This window comes from Oncorhynchus gorbuscha, linkage group LG19 (assembly GCF_021184085.1).
Source record: "Oncorhynchus gorbuscha isolate QuinsamMale2020 ecotype Even-year linkage group LG19, OgorEven_v1.0, whole genome shotgun sequence".
In the NCBI taxonomy this organism is placed as follows: domain Eukaryota; kingdom Metazoa; phylum Chordata; class Actinopteri; order Salmoniformes; family Salmonidae; genus Oncorhynchus; species Oncorhynchus gorbuscha.
Genome location: NC_060191.1, coordinates 30,141,477 through 30,157,613, shown reverse-complemented (window position 1 = coordinate 30,157,613; position 16,137 = coordinate 30,141,477). Strand labels below are relative to the sequence as shown.

The window sequence follows — 16,137 nt, the reverse complement described above, 5'->3', positions numbered from 1 at the left end:
AATATCGGAGCTGTCTGAGGTACAAAGCCACATGCTGAGGATTAATGGTAGCTCCAGACCTTTGATTCTGCACTCTTTTTTCTCTGCCCTTGACAAATTGGATTTTGGGGATGGGAAGGTCGCCTGGCCCATTGTCTCCTGACCGTTTTTGGAGCAATTCATTATGTGCAAGGGTGAGGGAAAGTCTCCATGTGACCATCTCAGCCCGTTTCTCCCCACAGCTGCCGAAAGAGCCAAACTCTCTCACACCGCGCGCATACTGTTCGCCCTTGCGCGTTAATGTGTTGAGGGGGTACCTTGCTGCTCCATTAGAAAAGCCTGATCACATACACCACCGCATCACTTTGCGGGCGGAGATTGGCCTGTCCTCATCTCTCTGACTCCTTCTTGTCTCAATCAGTCACTGCGTGGTCTTCATGGTTCTCAAACCACTGCACGGAGAGCCAGTCATGCAAGCAACTCGGGCATCCGCTATCAGTGTGTTTGCAGACTGCAGCATCCCGGCCGGCCTGCGGATAGGACCGGTGCCTGGCGTCTTCAAACTAGGGAAATACGTTACTGATCGCAAAGAGGTCGTAACCAAGAGAAAGGTACGTTTTTATCATGGCATTAAATACGATTTATTCCTAATTATTTCTATCTTCAAAAATTCATTTTTTACAATTCTGCTTTCGTAGGATGATTTTTGCAGGCTTCCGAAATTAATTACAAACTAACGGAATAAAACATGGTCTACAGTGGCATTCTATTAAAGATGATCATATTTTAATGACAAATCGTTCCATTAAAATCATTATAACTTTTAGGCCTATAATAATATTAATATTATTATTATGTATAAGACTGATATGAATAATGGATGACTTTCGAAAACATTATTTTCTTTCTTAATAAGGACCTACATTTAATTATAAGGGCAGGTAAAGGAGACACAGTGATCTTTTTTAAAAACATTTTGAACCAGACCTGTCAAAGTTCATTGAGCCTTCGGTTATTAATTGGTTCGTGCTGTCAGGTTGGAAATAATTGAGTTATATTAGTGGGACGACTTGTCACTCTGTGCCTTTACTTAACCGCCCTAATAGGGCGACCTGGGGTGCTATGTGAGATTTCATTTCCTCCTCCACTTTAAATTTCACAGGCTAGTAGGCAAGTTATTCAAATGAACCATTTAATTTTAATGCACTACGGCCGTGGAATTATGCTAAGGCATAGACCGCAGCCTCGAGGTATAAAATAAGAATATGGATAAGAAATGCTCAAATATATAGAAATGTATAGAACATCTAAAATAAAATTCCTGTAACATATCGTTATTAATACAATATGGAACTACCAGAAATGGATGCTATTTCTATTTTCATTTCATGTTTATTCATTGATTTAATATCATTTTTTAAATACAGGCTAATTGTTTATTGGTGAGTTTATGGTCCTCAACAAACCAATAGATAAGTACCCTTATAACTGCATTATAAATATAGGTATAGGCCTACACCCTGCTGCCGTCGTTTGTGATTGATGCGGCTAAATGCATCGCCTTGGGCGTCATGTGATGCATCAGGTGCAATCTCCTTGTCAAATGTCACGCTTCAATCTTTAATTTGCTTGAACAGTTTAGGAACCATTTGACACTTCTCAAATTCGTTTCCCATATCAACTCAATTATGTGTCATTCTCCCTGGTAAATTATCACCGCTGGTTAACATAGCGGATAAAGACGCATTAAACACATTGGCACACCTCAAGCCATTGGACATAGCAACAATCATATTTACAAACAATTAATTCACTATTTAATAAACCAATAATTCTAAAACTAAAACCTTGAATGTGCTAAGCCTATACGAAAAAAAACACAAAGCTTTTCTTGCTCCAATTGCAGTCATGCGTGACGTCACAATACCAAATATGAAACTCTGTTTATGATTTATTCATAAACTATTATAAACTGCGGCTGTCGAACTTTTAGCGAGCTGTGATTTTATCGAATGCTAGGCCTTGTACCATCATTTCTAACGTGGAACCATCCATGTTGTGGATCTAGATTCGGCTGCTGAGGGGCGAAATCGTGGATGAATCAGGTTGCCCTGTGCCAGACTGGATTGGGTGTATCCGGGCGGCCAGAAACAGTCAAGAACAGAACTTGGAGGCTGTCTCAGATCTACCTAGTGGGCAGGTCAGTACTGTGCTTTATTTGAAAATGCATAAGGCTCAAGTCATTTGATTTAAAAACAGTTAGTTGCATGTATCGAACGTTGCTCTTTTTCTTTAGATTTTCTATCGTGTGCTGACGGAGATCCCAGCAGGCGAGGAGCTGAGTGTGTGGTACTCCAACACTCTGGCTCAGTGGTACGACATCCCTACCACTGCCACTCCAACACACGACGAAAAAGGTAAGAACACTGTAGAATGACCCTGTAATGTAACCATACAGAACAATGAAAAAAGTAGCCAAAAATAGATCATGGATATTTGTTTGCCGGCGGGTTCAACGCGCTTACGTACGATCGAAATCCACATGTATCATTATTTATTCTTATTTAACGTGGCAAGTCAGTTAAGAACAAATTCTTATTTACAATGTCAGCCTATGAACAATGGGTTAACTGCCTTGTTCAGGGGCAGAACGACAGATTTGTACCTTGTCTGCTCCGGGGTTCGAGCAAGCAACTTTTCGGTTACTGGCTCAACGCTCTAACCACTGTGCTATTGTCCAAACAAAGTTTAAATAGAAATGTATTAGGCTACAGTATAGGCCTGATGATGCTGCTTACTGGCATTGACATTTTGTGAGTTCCATCATTGCACAGTTAAGTGACTGTCCAAACTTTGGCGTCCAGCTATTATAATCAATTTCTGTGGAAAGGTTGTAGGCCTATATTTTCACGGTTAACAAATGTGCATCCCCAGAGCATACATTTCGATTCCGGGTAATTTGATGGTTTTATTTACATTAACATTTTAAATGGTCTTGTTAAATAAATAGGCTTGACAGAATTTCATTATAAACAATTCAATAATAAAATGTAAATGTGTAAAACAGCCAGCAATAGTCCTAACCCCCACCTACTAAGCTTAGTTGTGCTAGTGTAATCAACAAGACAATTACAATAATAATAATAATAATAATAATAATAACAACAACTTTTCCCCCCAAAAAATATTATATGGATATTCAAACAGTGGCGTCGACGCCATGGGTTTGTAGGCTTATAATTATAGCCTAATCATATGGTCACCAGCAACATATTCCGGTTTTAATCAGATTACACCTAACGGATACCGCCTACTCAGGAAAATTCGATAACGGTGTTTAGATTCAATTATAATGCCTCGTCTAAATTCTTTCACAGATTTGCGATTTCATTCTGTATTATGTTTCATGTTTTGTGTGAACCCCAGGAAGAGTAGCAACTGCTTTTACAACAGATAATGGGGATCCTAATAAAATACCAAATACCAATACCGATCTACATTAAAAAGTTAAAATGTACTTTTAGAAAAAAAGGTTCTGGATAGAACGAAAAAGGGTTCCATGGTTGCTGCATATATGGTACCCCTTAAGGGATTATATATAGAACCTTTATGGGTGCCATATATGAAGCAAGCAATAGTACCCTATTTGGATCTATCTATAAAAAAAATTACAAGAGTAATTACTCCGTCTGAGATGAATTGGCATTGATAAATGGAGGGCCTGACAATCATTTTCAAGATATATCCTACCAAAATTATATTCGACTGTTACACCAATTACAGTGACAGGCACATGGAATAAAACCCGCAATTTAAAAGCAGGGATAGGCGTGTTTTAACAATCATCAAAGCAGATGATAGTAATTCATATGGGGACAGAGGTTAACAAATGTCATCGCCTCATTAATATTCATGTACTCAAAAGCAAATTAATTTAAAAAAAAGGTGCTTTACGGTAAATTAGCTTGCTACATACGCTATTGTTGCCTAATGAATGCTAACTTTTATGTGGGATGTTTATTGCCCTGATTTGTGCCGAAGCGCTTTCTGCTGCTCTCAGTCCAATACACCGGGCGCTCCTTGACATACGCGTCCTATTATTTGGCGTTAACAGATGGGCCAGCCTTATTGTCCATGGCGATTTGCGATTTCAAGCAACAGCTGCTGTCACTTCTACGGGAAAGAGCACAGAGAAAGTCCCCCTATTCAACGTATTGGTTTCGGAGCGACAGATTGGACGGGGCGTTTGCTCTTTTGGTGGCGATGATAAACAACAGCCCTATAAGGATTACAAAATCATTACATCTATATAATTGACCTCCCATTGTTCAACTTGTGTCATTGCTCACGTTTGATGAGGTGGATAGGGTTAATATACTCTCGTCGCCTATTCAAAACATGAATCCCATTGGAAACGAGTAGATTCATCTCAAGGGATTTACCTAAAACATTAAAATAAGAAACGGTAAAGATGTGCATGTGGCACAAAATAACAGTACAATTTGAGATTACTCTAATAGGCAACTGGGAGCATTTGCAGATGGAACATCAGTCATAAAGTACCCGATAATAGGCTTCTACACTCACAAAGCAATAGATAGAAATGTGTAGTAACACAAAATGTTCAAGATTGAATGTAAATGTAAATTGAAAGTGCTTTATTGACAGAAGAGGGGAGATTCAGGAATATGGAGACCCATCGATGTTAACCTCGTGTCTCCTCTGCTTCTCTACAGGTGAAGAACGCTATATTTGCTGGTACTGCTGGAGAATATTTAAATATCCCAACACACTCAAGGCCCACGTCCATTTCCACTGCGCTCTGAGCAACGGGCGGAGCTTTGTGAACAGCGAGCAGGCCAGGAGCACAGACAGCTTCAGCAGGTCACCCAAATCCGGGGACATTCCCTACACCTCCGCCTCGCCCAGGAACGGCCACAACACCTCCACCTCAGACTCTGTCAGACGGACCGTGTCTTCCTCACCTTTCCTCAACAAAGTTGGCGTATCAAAGAAACCCAGCTCTGAGGAGCAGGACAGAGCACTTGACATGAGCGTTACCTCGGCCAGAAACCACGGACATCTCATGGGCCTTGGCGCAACGTCTTCAATGTTGAGCAACATGGGGTTCCACCCAGGCGTGCGCTCTGCATTCAAGCCCATGGGCCAATCCAAGGTCCCCACGGCTGACGTCTACAGAGAGGAAACTAATGGGAAGCATAATGGACTAGGCTTCAGCAAACTCATGGGGAACATGAAATCAACGCGAGCCTTGAATGAACCTTTGACCGGAAGCCATCCCTCCAAGTGCGTCCATCCATTAGATTCTACATCTCCCGTGGTCCCGTGCGCAAACACCATCAGGGGTTTTCCGTTAATACCTAATTTTGAGGAGACATCGGCTTTCAAGCACGTGGAGAGCCGAATGCACTCTGGACTGTCCCCCTCACGCTACTCTCAGATGTCCTCTGGATTCCATTTTGAGAGGTTTTCTCTGCCTCAGTTTGATGGCGTCAAGCCATATAATGGAGATTGCAATATCCCCCTCATGCCATTCACCGTGTACAATGGCGAGCTGCTTTATAGTTCACCATACTACCCACTGAAATTCCATTTTAGCAATCTCCTAAAATACCCGGAGACAATGTCCTACTTTGGCGCACCTGCACTCAACCAAGACCTGGGTTCAATTACCAACATTGACAGGGAGATAGCCATGCACACTCAACAGTTGTCTGAAATAGCCGTTGAAAAGAACCGAACCAGGCTCGACTCTATGCCCACTGCTAACACAGGCTCAGGGAAGCCCAAAAAGGGACACTTATGTCTTTACTGTGGTAAACTGTACTCTCGGAAATACGGACTCAAGATTCACATGAGAACTCACACAGGGTACAAACCGTTGAAGTGCAAAGTTTGTTTTCGGCCCTTCGGTGACCCCAGCAACCTGAATAAGCACATCCGTCTGCACGCGGAAGGGAACACCCCGTACAGGTGCGAATTCTGTGGCAAGGTGCTGGTGCGCCGGAGGGATTTGGAGCGTCATGTCAAATCAAGGCACCCTGGACAAACAATCAAAAAAGCTGAGGACAAAACCGAGGGCATATTCGAGGATCAAGAGCAAAAGAGCGACAATGACAGCGACGTTGATGTATGCTTCACCGATGATCAGAGCGACCAAGAATCCAGTAAAATAGATGATTAATTGAGATTTTGACAAGAAAATGGCAAAGACGGCATAAGGTTTTGTGAAATGGTTACAGGTTACCTGTACATATTTCTGTGTAAACTTATGATTTCCCCAAGGAGCGAAAGTTATTTATGTATGTTTTAAAGCTATTGAAAATGTAATTGTTAATACAAAAAAAAAAAACATTAGGACTAGACCATTTTCAAATGAGCTTTTTATTTTACAACAATGTCCTATTCGTTTCAGATGGAACAAAGTATAGGCAGTATGATTTCAGAATTGTATAATATCACAGCTGATGATAATGAATTTATTTTTGTATACGCTAATTGGTAGCCAATATGTTCCCCAAATAGAGGTCGGCTGCACTTTAAAACACTTACTGCTATTTCTTTTTCATTCATTCATTTAAATTACAGTTACTTAAATGTTGCACTTTCTTGCGAGGGCATTTAATTGTTTTTAGGGCAAAGTTGAAAAGGCTCAGCAAATATTTATAGCAGTTAGTACCAATCCATTATTTAAGGATCTTGTTTATAGTAAAAAATAACATCTGATTTAAACAGCATCATGTACAAATCTAAGAATATGATATTTCACTGCTCAGTGAAAAAGTGTTGTATGTTTGTTCATAAGTGATATTGTATATAGACAATTTTCCTCTTGTTCATGGAGTTGTTCCTTTTTAATAAATGTAATTTAAAACTTTGAAATGGTTTGTAACTTGATTCAAATATAGTCTAAACTCAAGCCTACTGATTTATTAGCTAATGCACATAAAATAAATTCCCCCCACTTTTAACTGCCATGTCCCCCCACTTTTAACCTACATTGTAGACAGGGTTATCAGGATGTCGTCTCTATATTTCCTGTGCAGTTGAAGTTAAGATTACTTCAGCTTGAAGACGTTTTTCAAATGGGGTGTCCTCTGAATTCCTCTGAGGACGCTATCGCACCCGGATAAAACGCTTGGTTGTGCGCATTACAGTAAATCCGCAATATATCTCACCACTGTAGAGAAGAATGACTTGACTAGTCGACGAGCGTTGGGCCGTTTATAAAGTAGGCCTACTGGGTTCTTACCTTTGTAAATACAATATTACATTTGATGAAAGAGGTTATATATATTATATCATCATCATCATCAAAATGGTCTGATCCAACAAGTAAGAGATTCAACAAAATCCAGGTACATTGAAAACAAACAAGGCTTCTATATACATTTTATTCAAACATTTTTTTTAAAGAAAATAAATAAATATGGTCTGTTTCCAACACATTCATGAATTTATACGAATGTGTGCTGAAAGGCCTGGCTGGAAATGAAATCAACCTCAATCTTGATAGAGAGCTAAACCTTCGACAACATGCACTATTCACGACATAAAGCCAACTTCTCCCTATAGAGATAAGGAACAGTTTTAACCGTGCAGTGAAAATCCTTCCTTCCTACATTGTGTGTAAAAGTGCAGTTTCAGGAAGGTGTCTTGTTCCGTCGAAAGAGCTGATATAATCTTAAAATAACAGCAGGTCAGATTTATGGCCTGTTGTAAAAGGAACATTTAAAAGGGCAAAATACGTTTATTTGGGGAAAAAGGTCCGACCCAGAAAAGGGTTAGAACAAAAATATTGATGCATTTCAGACCCAGTTCTATAATAGTATAAAGTGAATAACACCCATTAAAACAAATCTATAAAAAACACACCGGTTTTCCCAGTTTGAAACAAAAGCCTTTGCAGACTTTTTAACAATTCCCGTTGTCTATTTTGTCCTTTGCTAAAGGACTTTGGGTCTCGTTTCCAAGTTGCGACGGAACTAAAGCATTATGATGATCGTACCAGATACATAACTATTTCCAGACAACTTTTAAGCGCGTTTCCCAAACAAACATGCAGAGAGAACGTTCGCCAAGTTGGTCGCTAGACCATGTGTTGATACTGATAGAATCGAAAGAAAAGCAGCGCAGTTCAACCTATCAGCTTTCTCCATTAAAACCTTAACATTATAATTATTCCACAATACTGATGACGGATCAAACTGCACCTAGAGAGATATTACCACCTATGGCTGGCCTACTGGTGCTCTTCCATGCCGTCTCTAAGAGGGGTGTGTCACTTGAGTGGGTTGAGTCACTGACGTGGTCCTCCTGTCTGAGTTGGCGCAGTGTCCTTCTTCCCTGCACTGTTTTCCCGCAGTTCTGTTAACGACGGCAAGGGTAGGTGTTCGGCAGCAGAGAGCGAAGGACACTGTGCTAGCTTAGTCAGCTAATCCTGTACACAGTAGGCGGGAGGCGACACTGTGTGCTAGCTAACTAGCATGTTAGCTAGACAGGGTGTCCCTAACCATCAAGCTAGCTAATTAGCGAACACACAATTTCACCCCAGCCTCCTGTCTGCTGTGCAAGTGTCGGTAACAGTGTCGGTAACAACTCTAGCTAGTCAGCTAGCACATGGTGTCGTTCCAACCTTCCGTTTGCTGTGTTATAGCGGGAGGCGGGGGCGACCTGAAGACCGTGTCCTTTTGGCGACCTGAAGACAGTGTCCTTTTCCCCCGCCTGTCGGGCACTGTTTTCCTGCAGTTCTTTGAACATGGCAAGGGCAGGTGTTCGGCAGGTGGGAGAAAAGGACACGGTCTACCTGTGTCACTCCCGCTAGCTAGCATTCATGCAGGAACCAATGGGGTGAACGAGGTGGGGCGTTCCTGCAGATGCGCAAATTGCTACATGCAGGAATGCCTTGAATTGCAGGCTGCAGTTGCACACTATTGGGTCATGCTGCAGATCCAGTTTCTGTGGTTATGCCTGCGGTTATGAAACCATGACCTGTTCACCGGTCGTGCTACCCTGTCCCGGACTTATTTATGGTGAATGTGGGAACAATGTTAAGGTTAAATGTTGTAATTGTGGTGGGGAACACAGTGCAACATTTGGTGTGGATGCCAGGTGCAGAAAGAGGCCCAAAGATATAAAATCATTCATATAGTCTCTGATGCAGAGGCTGCAAGGCAGATTGGTGAAGATAGTAGGGCTACTCCTGGAATAAGTGGACCTACTGTAGGAAATGTTGCTTATGTTGGTCCAGACACGGATACGAGACCTGTTCAGAAATCTTGCTCTCACAAATGTGTCGTTTCAAAGGACATCTAAATAGTTAATCAGATTTACTTTATAGCCTTCATTGGAAAGGTTACCAATCTGACTGCGTTGGTGAAAGGAAGATCTGCGATCATAATACTAAAGATGGAATGCCTCAGTATGATGATAAGAGTAATGGTTCTTGATATCCTTCAGTGGAACACCAGAAGCCTTATTGTTAATGGTCAGGAGTTGAAGAAATACGTAATAGATTTAGAGCTCAAACCTGATGAGATATGTTTTCAAGAAACGTGGCTTATACCACATCTTGATTGTATGGTTCCTGTCACGGGATTCTTCTGTTGAAGGAGAGGCGGACCAAAATGCAGCGTGGTTATTTTTGTACATCTTTAATATAGATGAAAATAGAACAATCTACAAAACAAGAAACGTGAAAAACCAAAAACAGCCCTATCTGGTGCAACAAACACAAAGACAGGAACAATCACCCACAAAACAGGCTACCTAAATATGGCTCCCAATCAGAGACAATGACTAACACCTGCCTCTGATTGAGAACCATATCAGGCCCAAACACAGAAACAGACAAACAAGACATCCAACATAGAATGCCCACTCAGATCACACCCTGACCAAACAAAACATAGAACATACAAAGCAAACTGGTCAGGGTGTGACAGTTCCTGGTTATTGTTCAATCAGATCTGATAGATCAACTGGACAGGGTGGTGGGGGTGCTACGTTCATAAGGGAAGGTCTTGCATATCATAATACACCTGTCCCATCTGAATATCAATGTGTGATGGTGGAAATCTACAGTGCAGGTAGGAATATTAAGTTACAACATTTTTACAAGCCTTGTCACCAACTATCTGTAGCGATATTTGATTAAATGTGGTCCTTCTGTAGCTCAGTTGGTAGAGCATGGCGCTTGTAACGCCAGGGTAGTGGGTTCGATTCCCGGGACCACCCATACGTAGAATGTATGCACACATGACTGTAAGTCGCTTTGGATAAAAGCGTCTGCTAAATGGCATATATATAAATATCAGAGGAATTGGGCTCTTGAGAGATATTTTGGGAGACATTAATGCAGATAGTAGTTTCTGGGGAAGCACACATACAGATGCTCATGGTACAATTGTGGAAGGTATGATGGAAACAAGAGCATTAGTATGTCTTAACAATGGATGTTTTACAAGAGGTGATGTTGTTAGAGGGGTTACATCCTGCCTGGACCTCACACTGGCTTCTAACTCTATTGCATCTACGTGTGAATTCAAAGAATGATTCTACTGTTGGAAGTGATAATTTCTCGATTTTGTGTGCCATGGACTTTGACGTTACTATTCCAGATAGAGTACCATTCAGAATGTGGTGATTTCATGAAGCAGACTAGGAAAGTTTGGTAATCATTGCTTAAAGGCTGTTGGACAGTTGTCTTTAGAGAGTCTGGTTGATGCATGTGCTACCTCTGTGACCTCTTCGATTTTGAGTGCTGCAAATATGTACCAGTGAGTGAAGTGGGTGAGAAAAGGAAGGTGGCGCCTTGATGGACTGAAGAGTGCACTGTGGCTATTCGAGAAAGAAATAGGGATTACAGAGTGTTGCTTAGGAGTATGACACCGGGAAATCTACTCGATTTCCAAAGAAAGAGAGCTTTAGTACGTAGAGTCAATAAGTCTGTCGAAAAAATGCATGGAGACAGTTCTGCTCTACAATAGGCAGGGGTACTGAGCTGGGGAATGTACACTACCGTTCAAAAGTTTGGGGGTCACTTAGAAATGTCCTTGTTTCTGAAAGAAAAGCACCCCCCCCATTAAAATAGCATCAAATTGATCAGAAATACAGTGTAGATATTATTAATGTTGTAAATGACTATTGTAGCTGGAAACGGCAGATTCTTTTTGTGGAATATCTACATAGGCATACAGATGCCAATTATCAGCAACCATCACTCCTGTGTTCCAATGGCATGTTGTGTTAGCTAATCCAAGTTTATAATTTTAAAAGGCTAATTGATCATTAGAAAACCCTTTTGCAATTATGTTAGCACAGCTGAAAACTGTTGTTCTGATCAAAGAAGCAATAAAACTGTCCTTCTTTAGACTAGTTGAGTATCTGGAGCATCAGCATTTGTGGGTTCGATTACAGGCTCAAAATGGCCAGAGACTTTCTTCTGAAACTCCTCAGTCTACTCTTGTTCTGAGAAATGCAGACTATTTCATGCGAGAAATTGGCAAGGAACTGAAGATCTCGTACAACGCTGTGTACTACTCCCTTCACAGAACAGCGCAAACCGGCTCTAACCAGAATAGAAAGAGGAGTGGGAGGCCCCGGTGCACAACTGAGCAAGAGGATAAGTACATTAAATTGTCTAGTTTGAGAAACAGACGCCTCACAAGTCCTCAACTGGCAGCTTCCTTAAATAGTACCCGCATAACACGAGTCTCAACGTCAACAGTGAAGAGGCGACTCCGGGATGCTGGCCTTTTAGGTAGAATTCCTCTGTCCAGTGTCTTTGTTCTTTTGCCCATCTCAATCTTTTATTTTATTGGCTAGTAGAAGGCCAGCATCCCGGAGTCGCCTCTTCACTGTTGACGTTGAGACTGGTGTTTTGCGGGTAATATTTAGTGAAGCTGACAGTTGAGCATGTTTAGAAGTCACCAGTTGAGCATGTTTGGAAGTCACCAGTTGAGCATGTTTGCAAGCTGTTGTTTTACTTGATAAACTGCACCAAACACCTTATATGTAAAATTGCGCAAATAAAACATCCTTGACAAAAGTAGCAAAATGAATTTCAGATTTCTTGAGTTAGATTCATTCCGGGATTTTGAGAAAGGGAAATAGGCTTCTCATGGTGGACAAACATCATTAACCAAACACAGAATTGGTCAAGAAACACACCTCTGAGACTGAAATCTTGTTTTTCTAATGAGCGCCAGAAAAATACATGTGCCAATCTGTGTGTTCAGTAGATCTTTAAAAAACTCAACCTTACGAAAACACATCTACAAGTGATCTAGACCTGGATACCCAGCCTAAACTTCTTGATTCTGTTTAGCAGAAATCTTCTGTGAATAAAGTTAGGCAGAAGGGCAAAAACCATCTATTATTTCACCTTGGCTGCTTTACGAGTGGTCTGGATTGGGATCAGGTTGGGATCACTCATAGACGTGCTAAGCTTTTTAACCTCTACGGGATCATTGTCCCCCCGCGGGATGGTTGAGCTAACGTAGGCTAATGTGATTAGCATGAGGTTGTAGGTAACATTTCCCAGGACAAGCTTACATTCTTCTTAATCTAACTGCACTGTGCAATTTACAGTAGCTATTACAGTGAAAGAATACCAGGCTATTGTTTGAGGAGAGTGCACAATTATTAACTTAAAATTGTATGAATAAACCAATTAGGCACATTTGTCAGTCTTCATATAACATTTTGAACAGATGTGCAATGGCTCATTGGATCAGTCTAAAACTTTGCGCATACACTGCTACCATCTAGTGGGCAAAATCTAAATTGTGCCTGGGTTGGAATAATACGTTATGACCTTTCTCTTGCATTTCAAAGATGATGGTGTAATCTTTTACCAGATCTAATGTGTTATATTCTCCTACATTAATTACACATTTCCACAAACTTCAAAATGTTTCCTTTAAAATGGTATTAATAATATGCATATCCTTGCTTCAGGTCCTGAGCTACAGGCAGTTAGATTTGGGTATGTCATTTTAGGCAAAAATTGAAGGAAAGGGTCAGATCTTGAAGAGGTTGAGTAATGTTACTAACGAAGGCTCTGGGGAAAAAAAGATTGGCTACGAAAGATACATCGTAAGATGGTGCTAACAATGATTTTAACCCTACGGCGGCTCTGGGAAAGAAGGCCCAGTGCGGTGTTTGACGGTTCTCTCCTGAATCTGGCCTACACATTTCAACTCATCCACATATTGCCTGCAATCACAAAACTCGAGATAAAATAAGAACATGATGGCCATTCAGACTAGAGGCAATTCACAGTATGTACCATTATTGACCATTTTTGACTTGTATGGTCCTGGCCATGATATTGTGTTTTCTGTTTTTTTACAAGCCCTCCTCTTGTGTCTACTGCAGTTACATTGTAGTCTTTACAAAGAAATAGCCTACCCACAAAACACACATGTCATAGAAATGTGACGATAGGCTTATTTGACTATTTTACTGGAAATCTAAAGTTTTAGAAATATTTAACCTGGAAATCTAAGGCTTTCCATTTTTTTCCCAAAATAATTTGTTATCTTCCCTCACTCTGATTCTCAGTCTGAACACCCGGGCTCTGTCTGTCTCTGGCTGGCCTGGCACACAAACACAGTGTCTTCAGTCTCTTTCAGTCCTCTGTGGTTACCAGTCACATTTGGCAGATTGTCATGGTAGTGACATGTGAAACACTAAACCATAGCCATGGCCATTCCATTTCTATGGGCAACATCTTCAATGTCTTTCTGGTGCTGGTTTCAAATGACTGTGATCGACCGTATTTGCTTTTGAAGTTGGAGTGCTTATTTTTCTGTCTGCGTGTGCATATGCATGTTGTATTCCACTATTATATATGGCATAGGTGTGCATTTCTGTGCATTTCTGTGCATACCTAATCTCTTTGTGTGCCTATGAGGTGGTGCATGTTGGAGAGTGCATCTGTATCTATTTCCATTCCTTTTCATTTGTATGCAAACATGCTTTCTGTACACTGGTACGTTCTCCTTTTGTTCAATAGATGTGCCACATATTCGGGTATAATGTTTCCAATACTGTGCTGTGGGCCCATCGGTCTGGAATGAGGCCAGAGGCCATATTCACCTTCCCCAGTCCAACACCCTGCCAACACCCACCACCTCCCACCAGAATTCCAATCGATTAGTGTCGTTCATTAGTGGGGACACTAGAACGAGTTTCATTGAGAGAGTTTGACACTCGGCCCTGGAACCAAAATCCAAATCCATGTGGCTGTCCAGTCCGACCGACCGACGAACCTGAAAAACAAGGCCCTGTAAAACCACTCAGAGAAAATGATACGTTTCAGAATTTTTTTAAAAGGCTGGTACGTACGTAGAAATATAATGACATTGGAAGGTACAATTGAAAAACTCTCGGAGAAAGATGTGCATTCAATTAATACCATGTCTTCAGTTAATCCGAGGAAGACGTATTGTCATGAAGGAGAAAGAAGGAGGAGAACGGAGAGAGAGGAGAAAGTACAGGTACAGAAAAAATACCCACTTCGGTGGAACCATGGGAAAACACAGAGGGCCAATAGTTCTGACTGTGAATAGGAGAACCGTGTATATAAAACTCAGCAAAAAAAAGAAACGTCCTCTCACTGTCAACTGCGTTTATTCTCAACAAACTTAACATGTGTAAATATTTGAATGAACATTACAAGATTCAACAACTGAGACATAAACTGAACAAGTTCCACAGACGTGTGACTAACAGAAATTGAATAATGTGTGCCTGAACAAAGGAGGGATCAAAATCAAAAGTAACAGTCATCTGGTGTGGCCACAAGCTGCATTAAGTACTGCAGTGCATCTCCTCCTCATGGACTGCACCAGATTTGCCAATTCTTGCTGTGAGATGTTACCCCACTCTTCCACCAAGGCACCTGCAAGTTCCCGGACATTTCTGGGGGGAATGGCCCTAGCCCTCACCCTCCGATCCAACAGGTCCCAGATGTGCTCAATGGGATTGAGATCCGGGCTCTTCGCTGGCCATGGCAGAACACAGACATTCCTGTCTTTCAGGAAATCACGCACAGAATGAGCAGTATGGCTGGTGGAATTGTCATGCGGGAGGGTCATGTCAGGATGAGCCTGCAGGAAGGGTATCACATGAGGGAGGAGGATGTCTTCCCTGTAACGCACAGCATTGAGATTTCCTGCAATGACAACAAGCTCAGTCCGATGATGCTCTGACACACCGCCCCAGACCATGACGGACCCTCCACCTCCAAATCCCGCTCCAGAGTACAGGCCTCGGAGTTACACTCATTCCTTGACTCGTCAGTGAAGAACACTTTTTGCAAGTCCTGTCTGGTCCAGTGACGGGGGGTTTGTGCCCATAGGCAACGTTGTTGCTGGTGATGTCTGATGAGGACCTGCCTTACAACAGGCCTACAAGCTCTCAGTCCAGCCTCTCAGCCTATTGAGCACTGATGGAGGGATTGTGCGTTCCTGGTGTAACTCGGACAGTTGTTGTTGCCATCCTGTACCTGTCCCGCAGGTGTGATGTTCGGATGTACCGATCCTGTGCAGATGTTGTTACACATGGTATGCCACTACGAGGACGATCAGCTGTCCGTCCTGTCTCCCTGTAGCGCTGTCTTAGGTGTCTCACAGTACGGATATTGCAATTTATTGCCCTGGCCACATCTGCAGTCCTCATGCCTCCTTGCAGCATGCCTAAGGTACATTCACGCAGATGAGCAGGGACCCTGAGCATCTTTCTTTTGGTGTTTTTCAGAGTCAGTAGAAAGGCCTCTTTAGTGTCCTAACTTTTCATAACTGTGACCTTAATTGCCTACCGTCTGTAAGCTGTTAGTGTCTTAACGACCGTTCCACAGGTGCATGTTCATTAATTGTTTATGGTTCATTGAACAAGCACAGGGAAACAGTGTTTAAACCCGTTACAATGAAGATCTGTGAAGTTATTTGGATTTTTACGAGTTATCTTTGAAAGACAGGGTCCTAAAAAAGGGCCTTTTCTTGTCACTGTTGCTGTGTTTAGGATGAAAGTGCACAGGTCATAGGTGTCATCCACACAGGAAGATACAGAATATAGATAGCTCTTCATGGTCCCACAGGTTTTGTGCAGCCATAAAAATGAAAAACTATT

General features: G+C 41.7%; 1 protein-coding gene across 1 annotated transcript; it reads left to right on the top strand.

Moving 5' to 3' along the window:
- Positions 1 to 267: 267 nt before the first annotated feature.
- Positions 268 to 6,872, top strand: prdm13 (PR domain containing 13). The gene is made up of 4 exons (XM_046316320.1): positions 268 to 590; positions 2,048 to 2,179; positions 2,276 to 2,396; positions 4,716 to 6,872. The coding sequence occupies exons 1-4, from the start codon at positions 417 to 419 to the stop codon at positions 6,182 to 6,184; spliced, it is 1,896 nt and encodes a 631-aa protein (XP_046172276.1). The 5' UTR covers positions 268 to 416; the 3' UTR covers positions 6,185 to 6,872.
- The last annotated feature ends 9,265 nt before the right edge of the window (positions 6,873 to 16,137 follow it).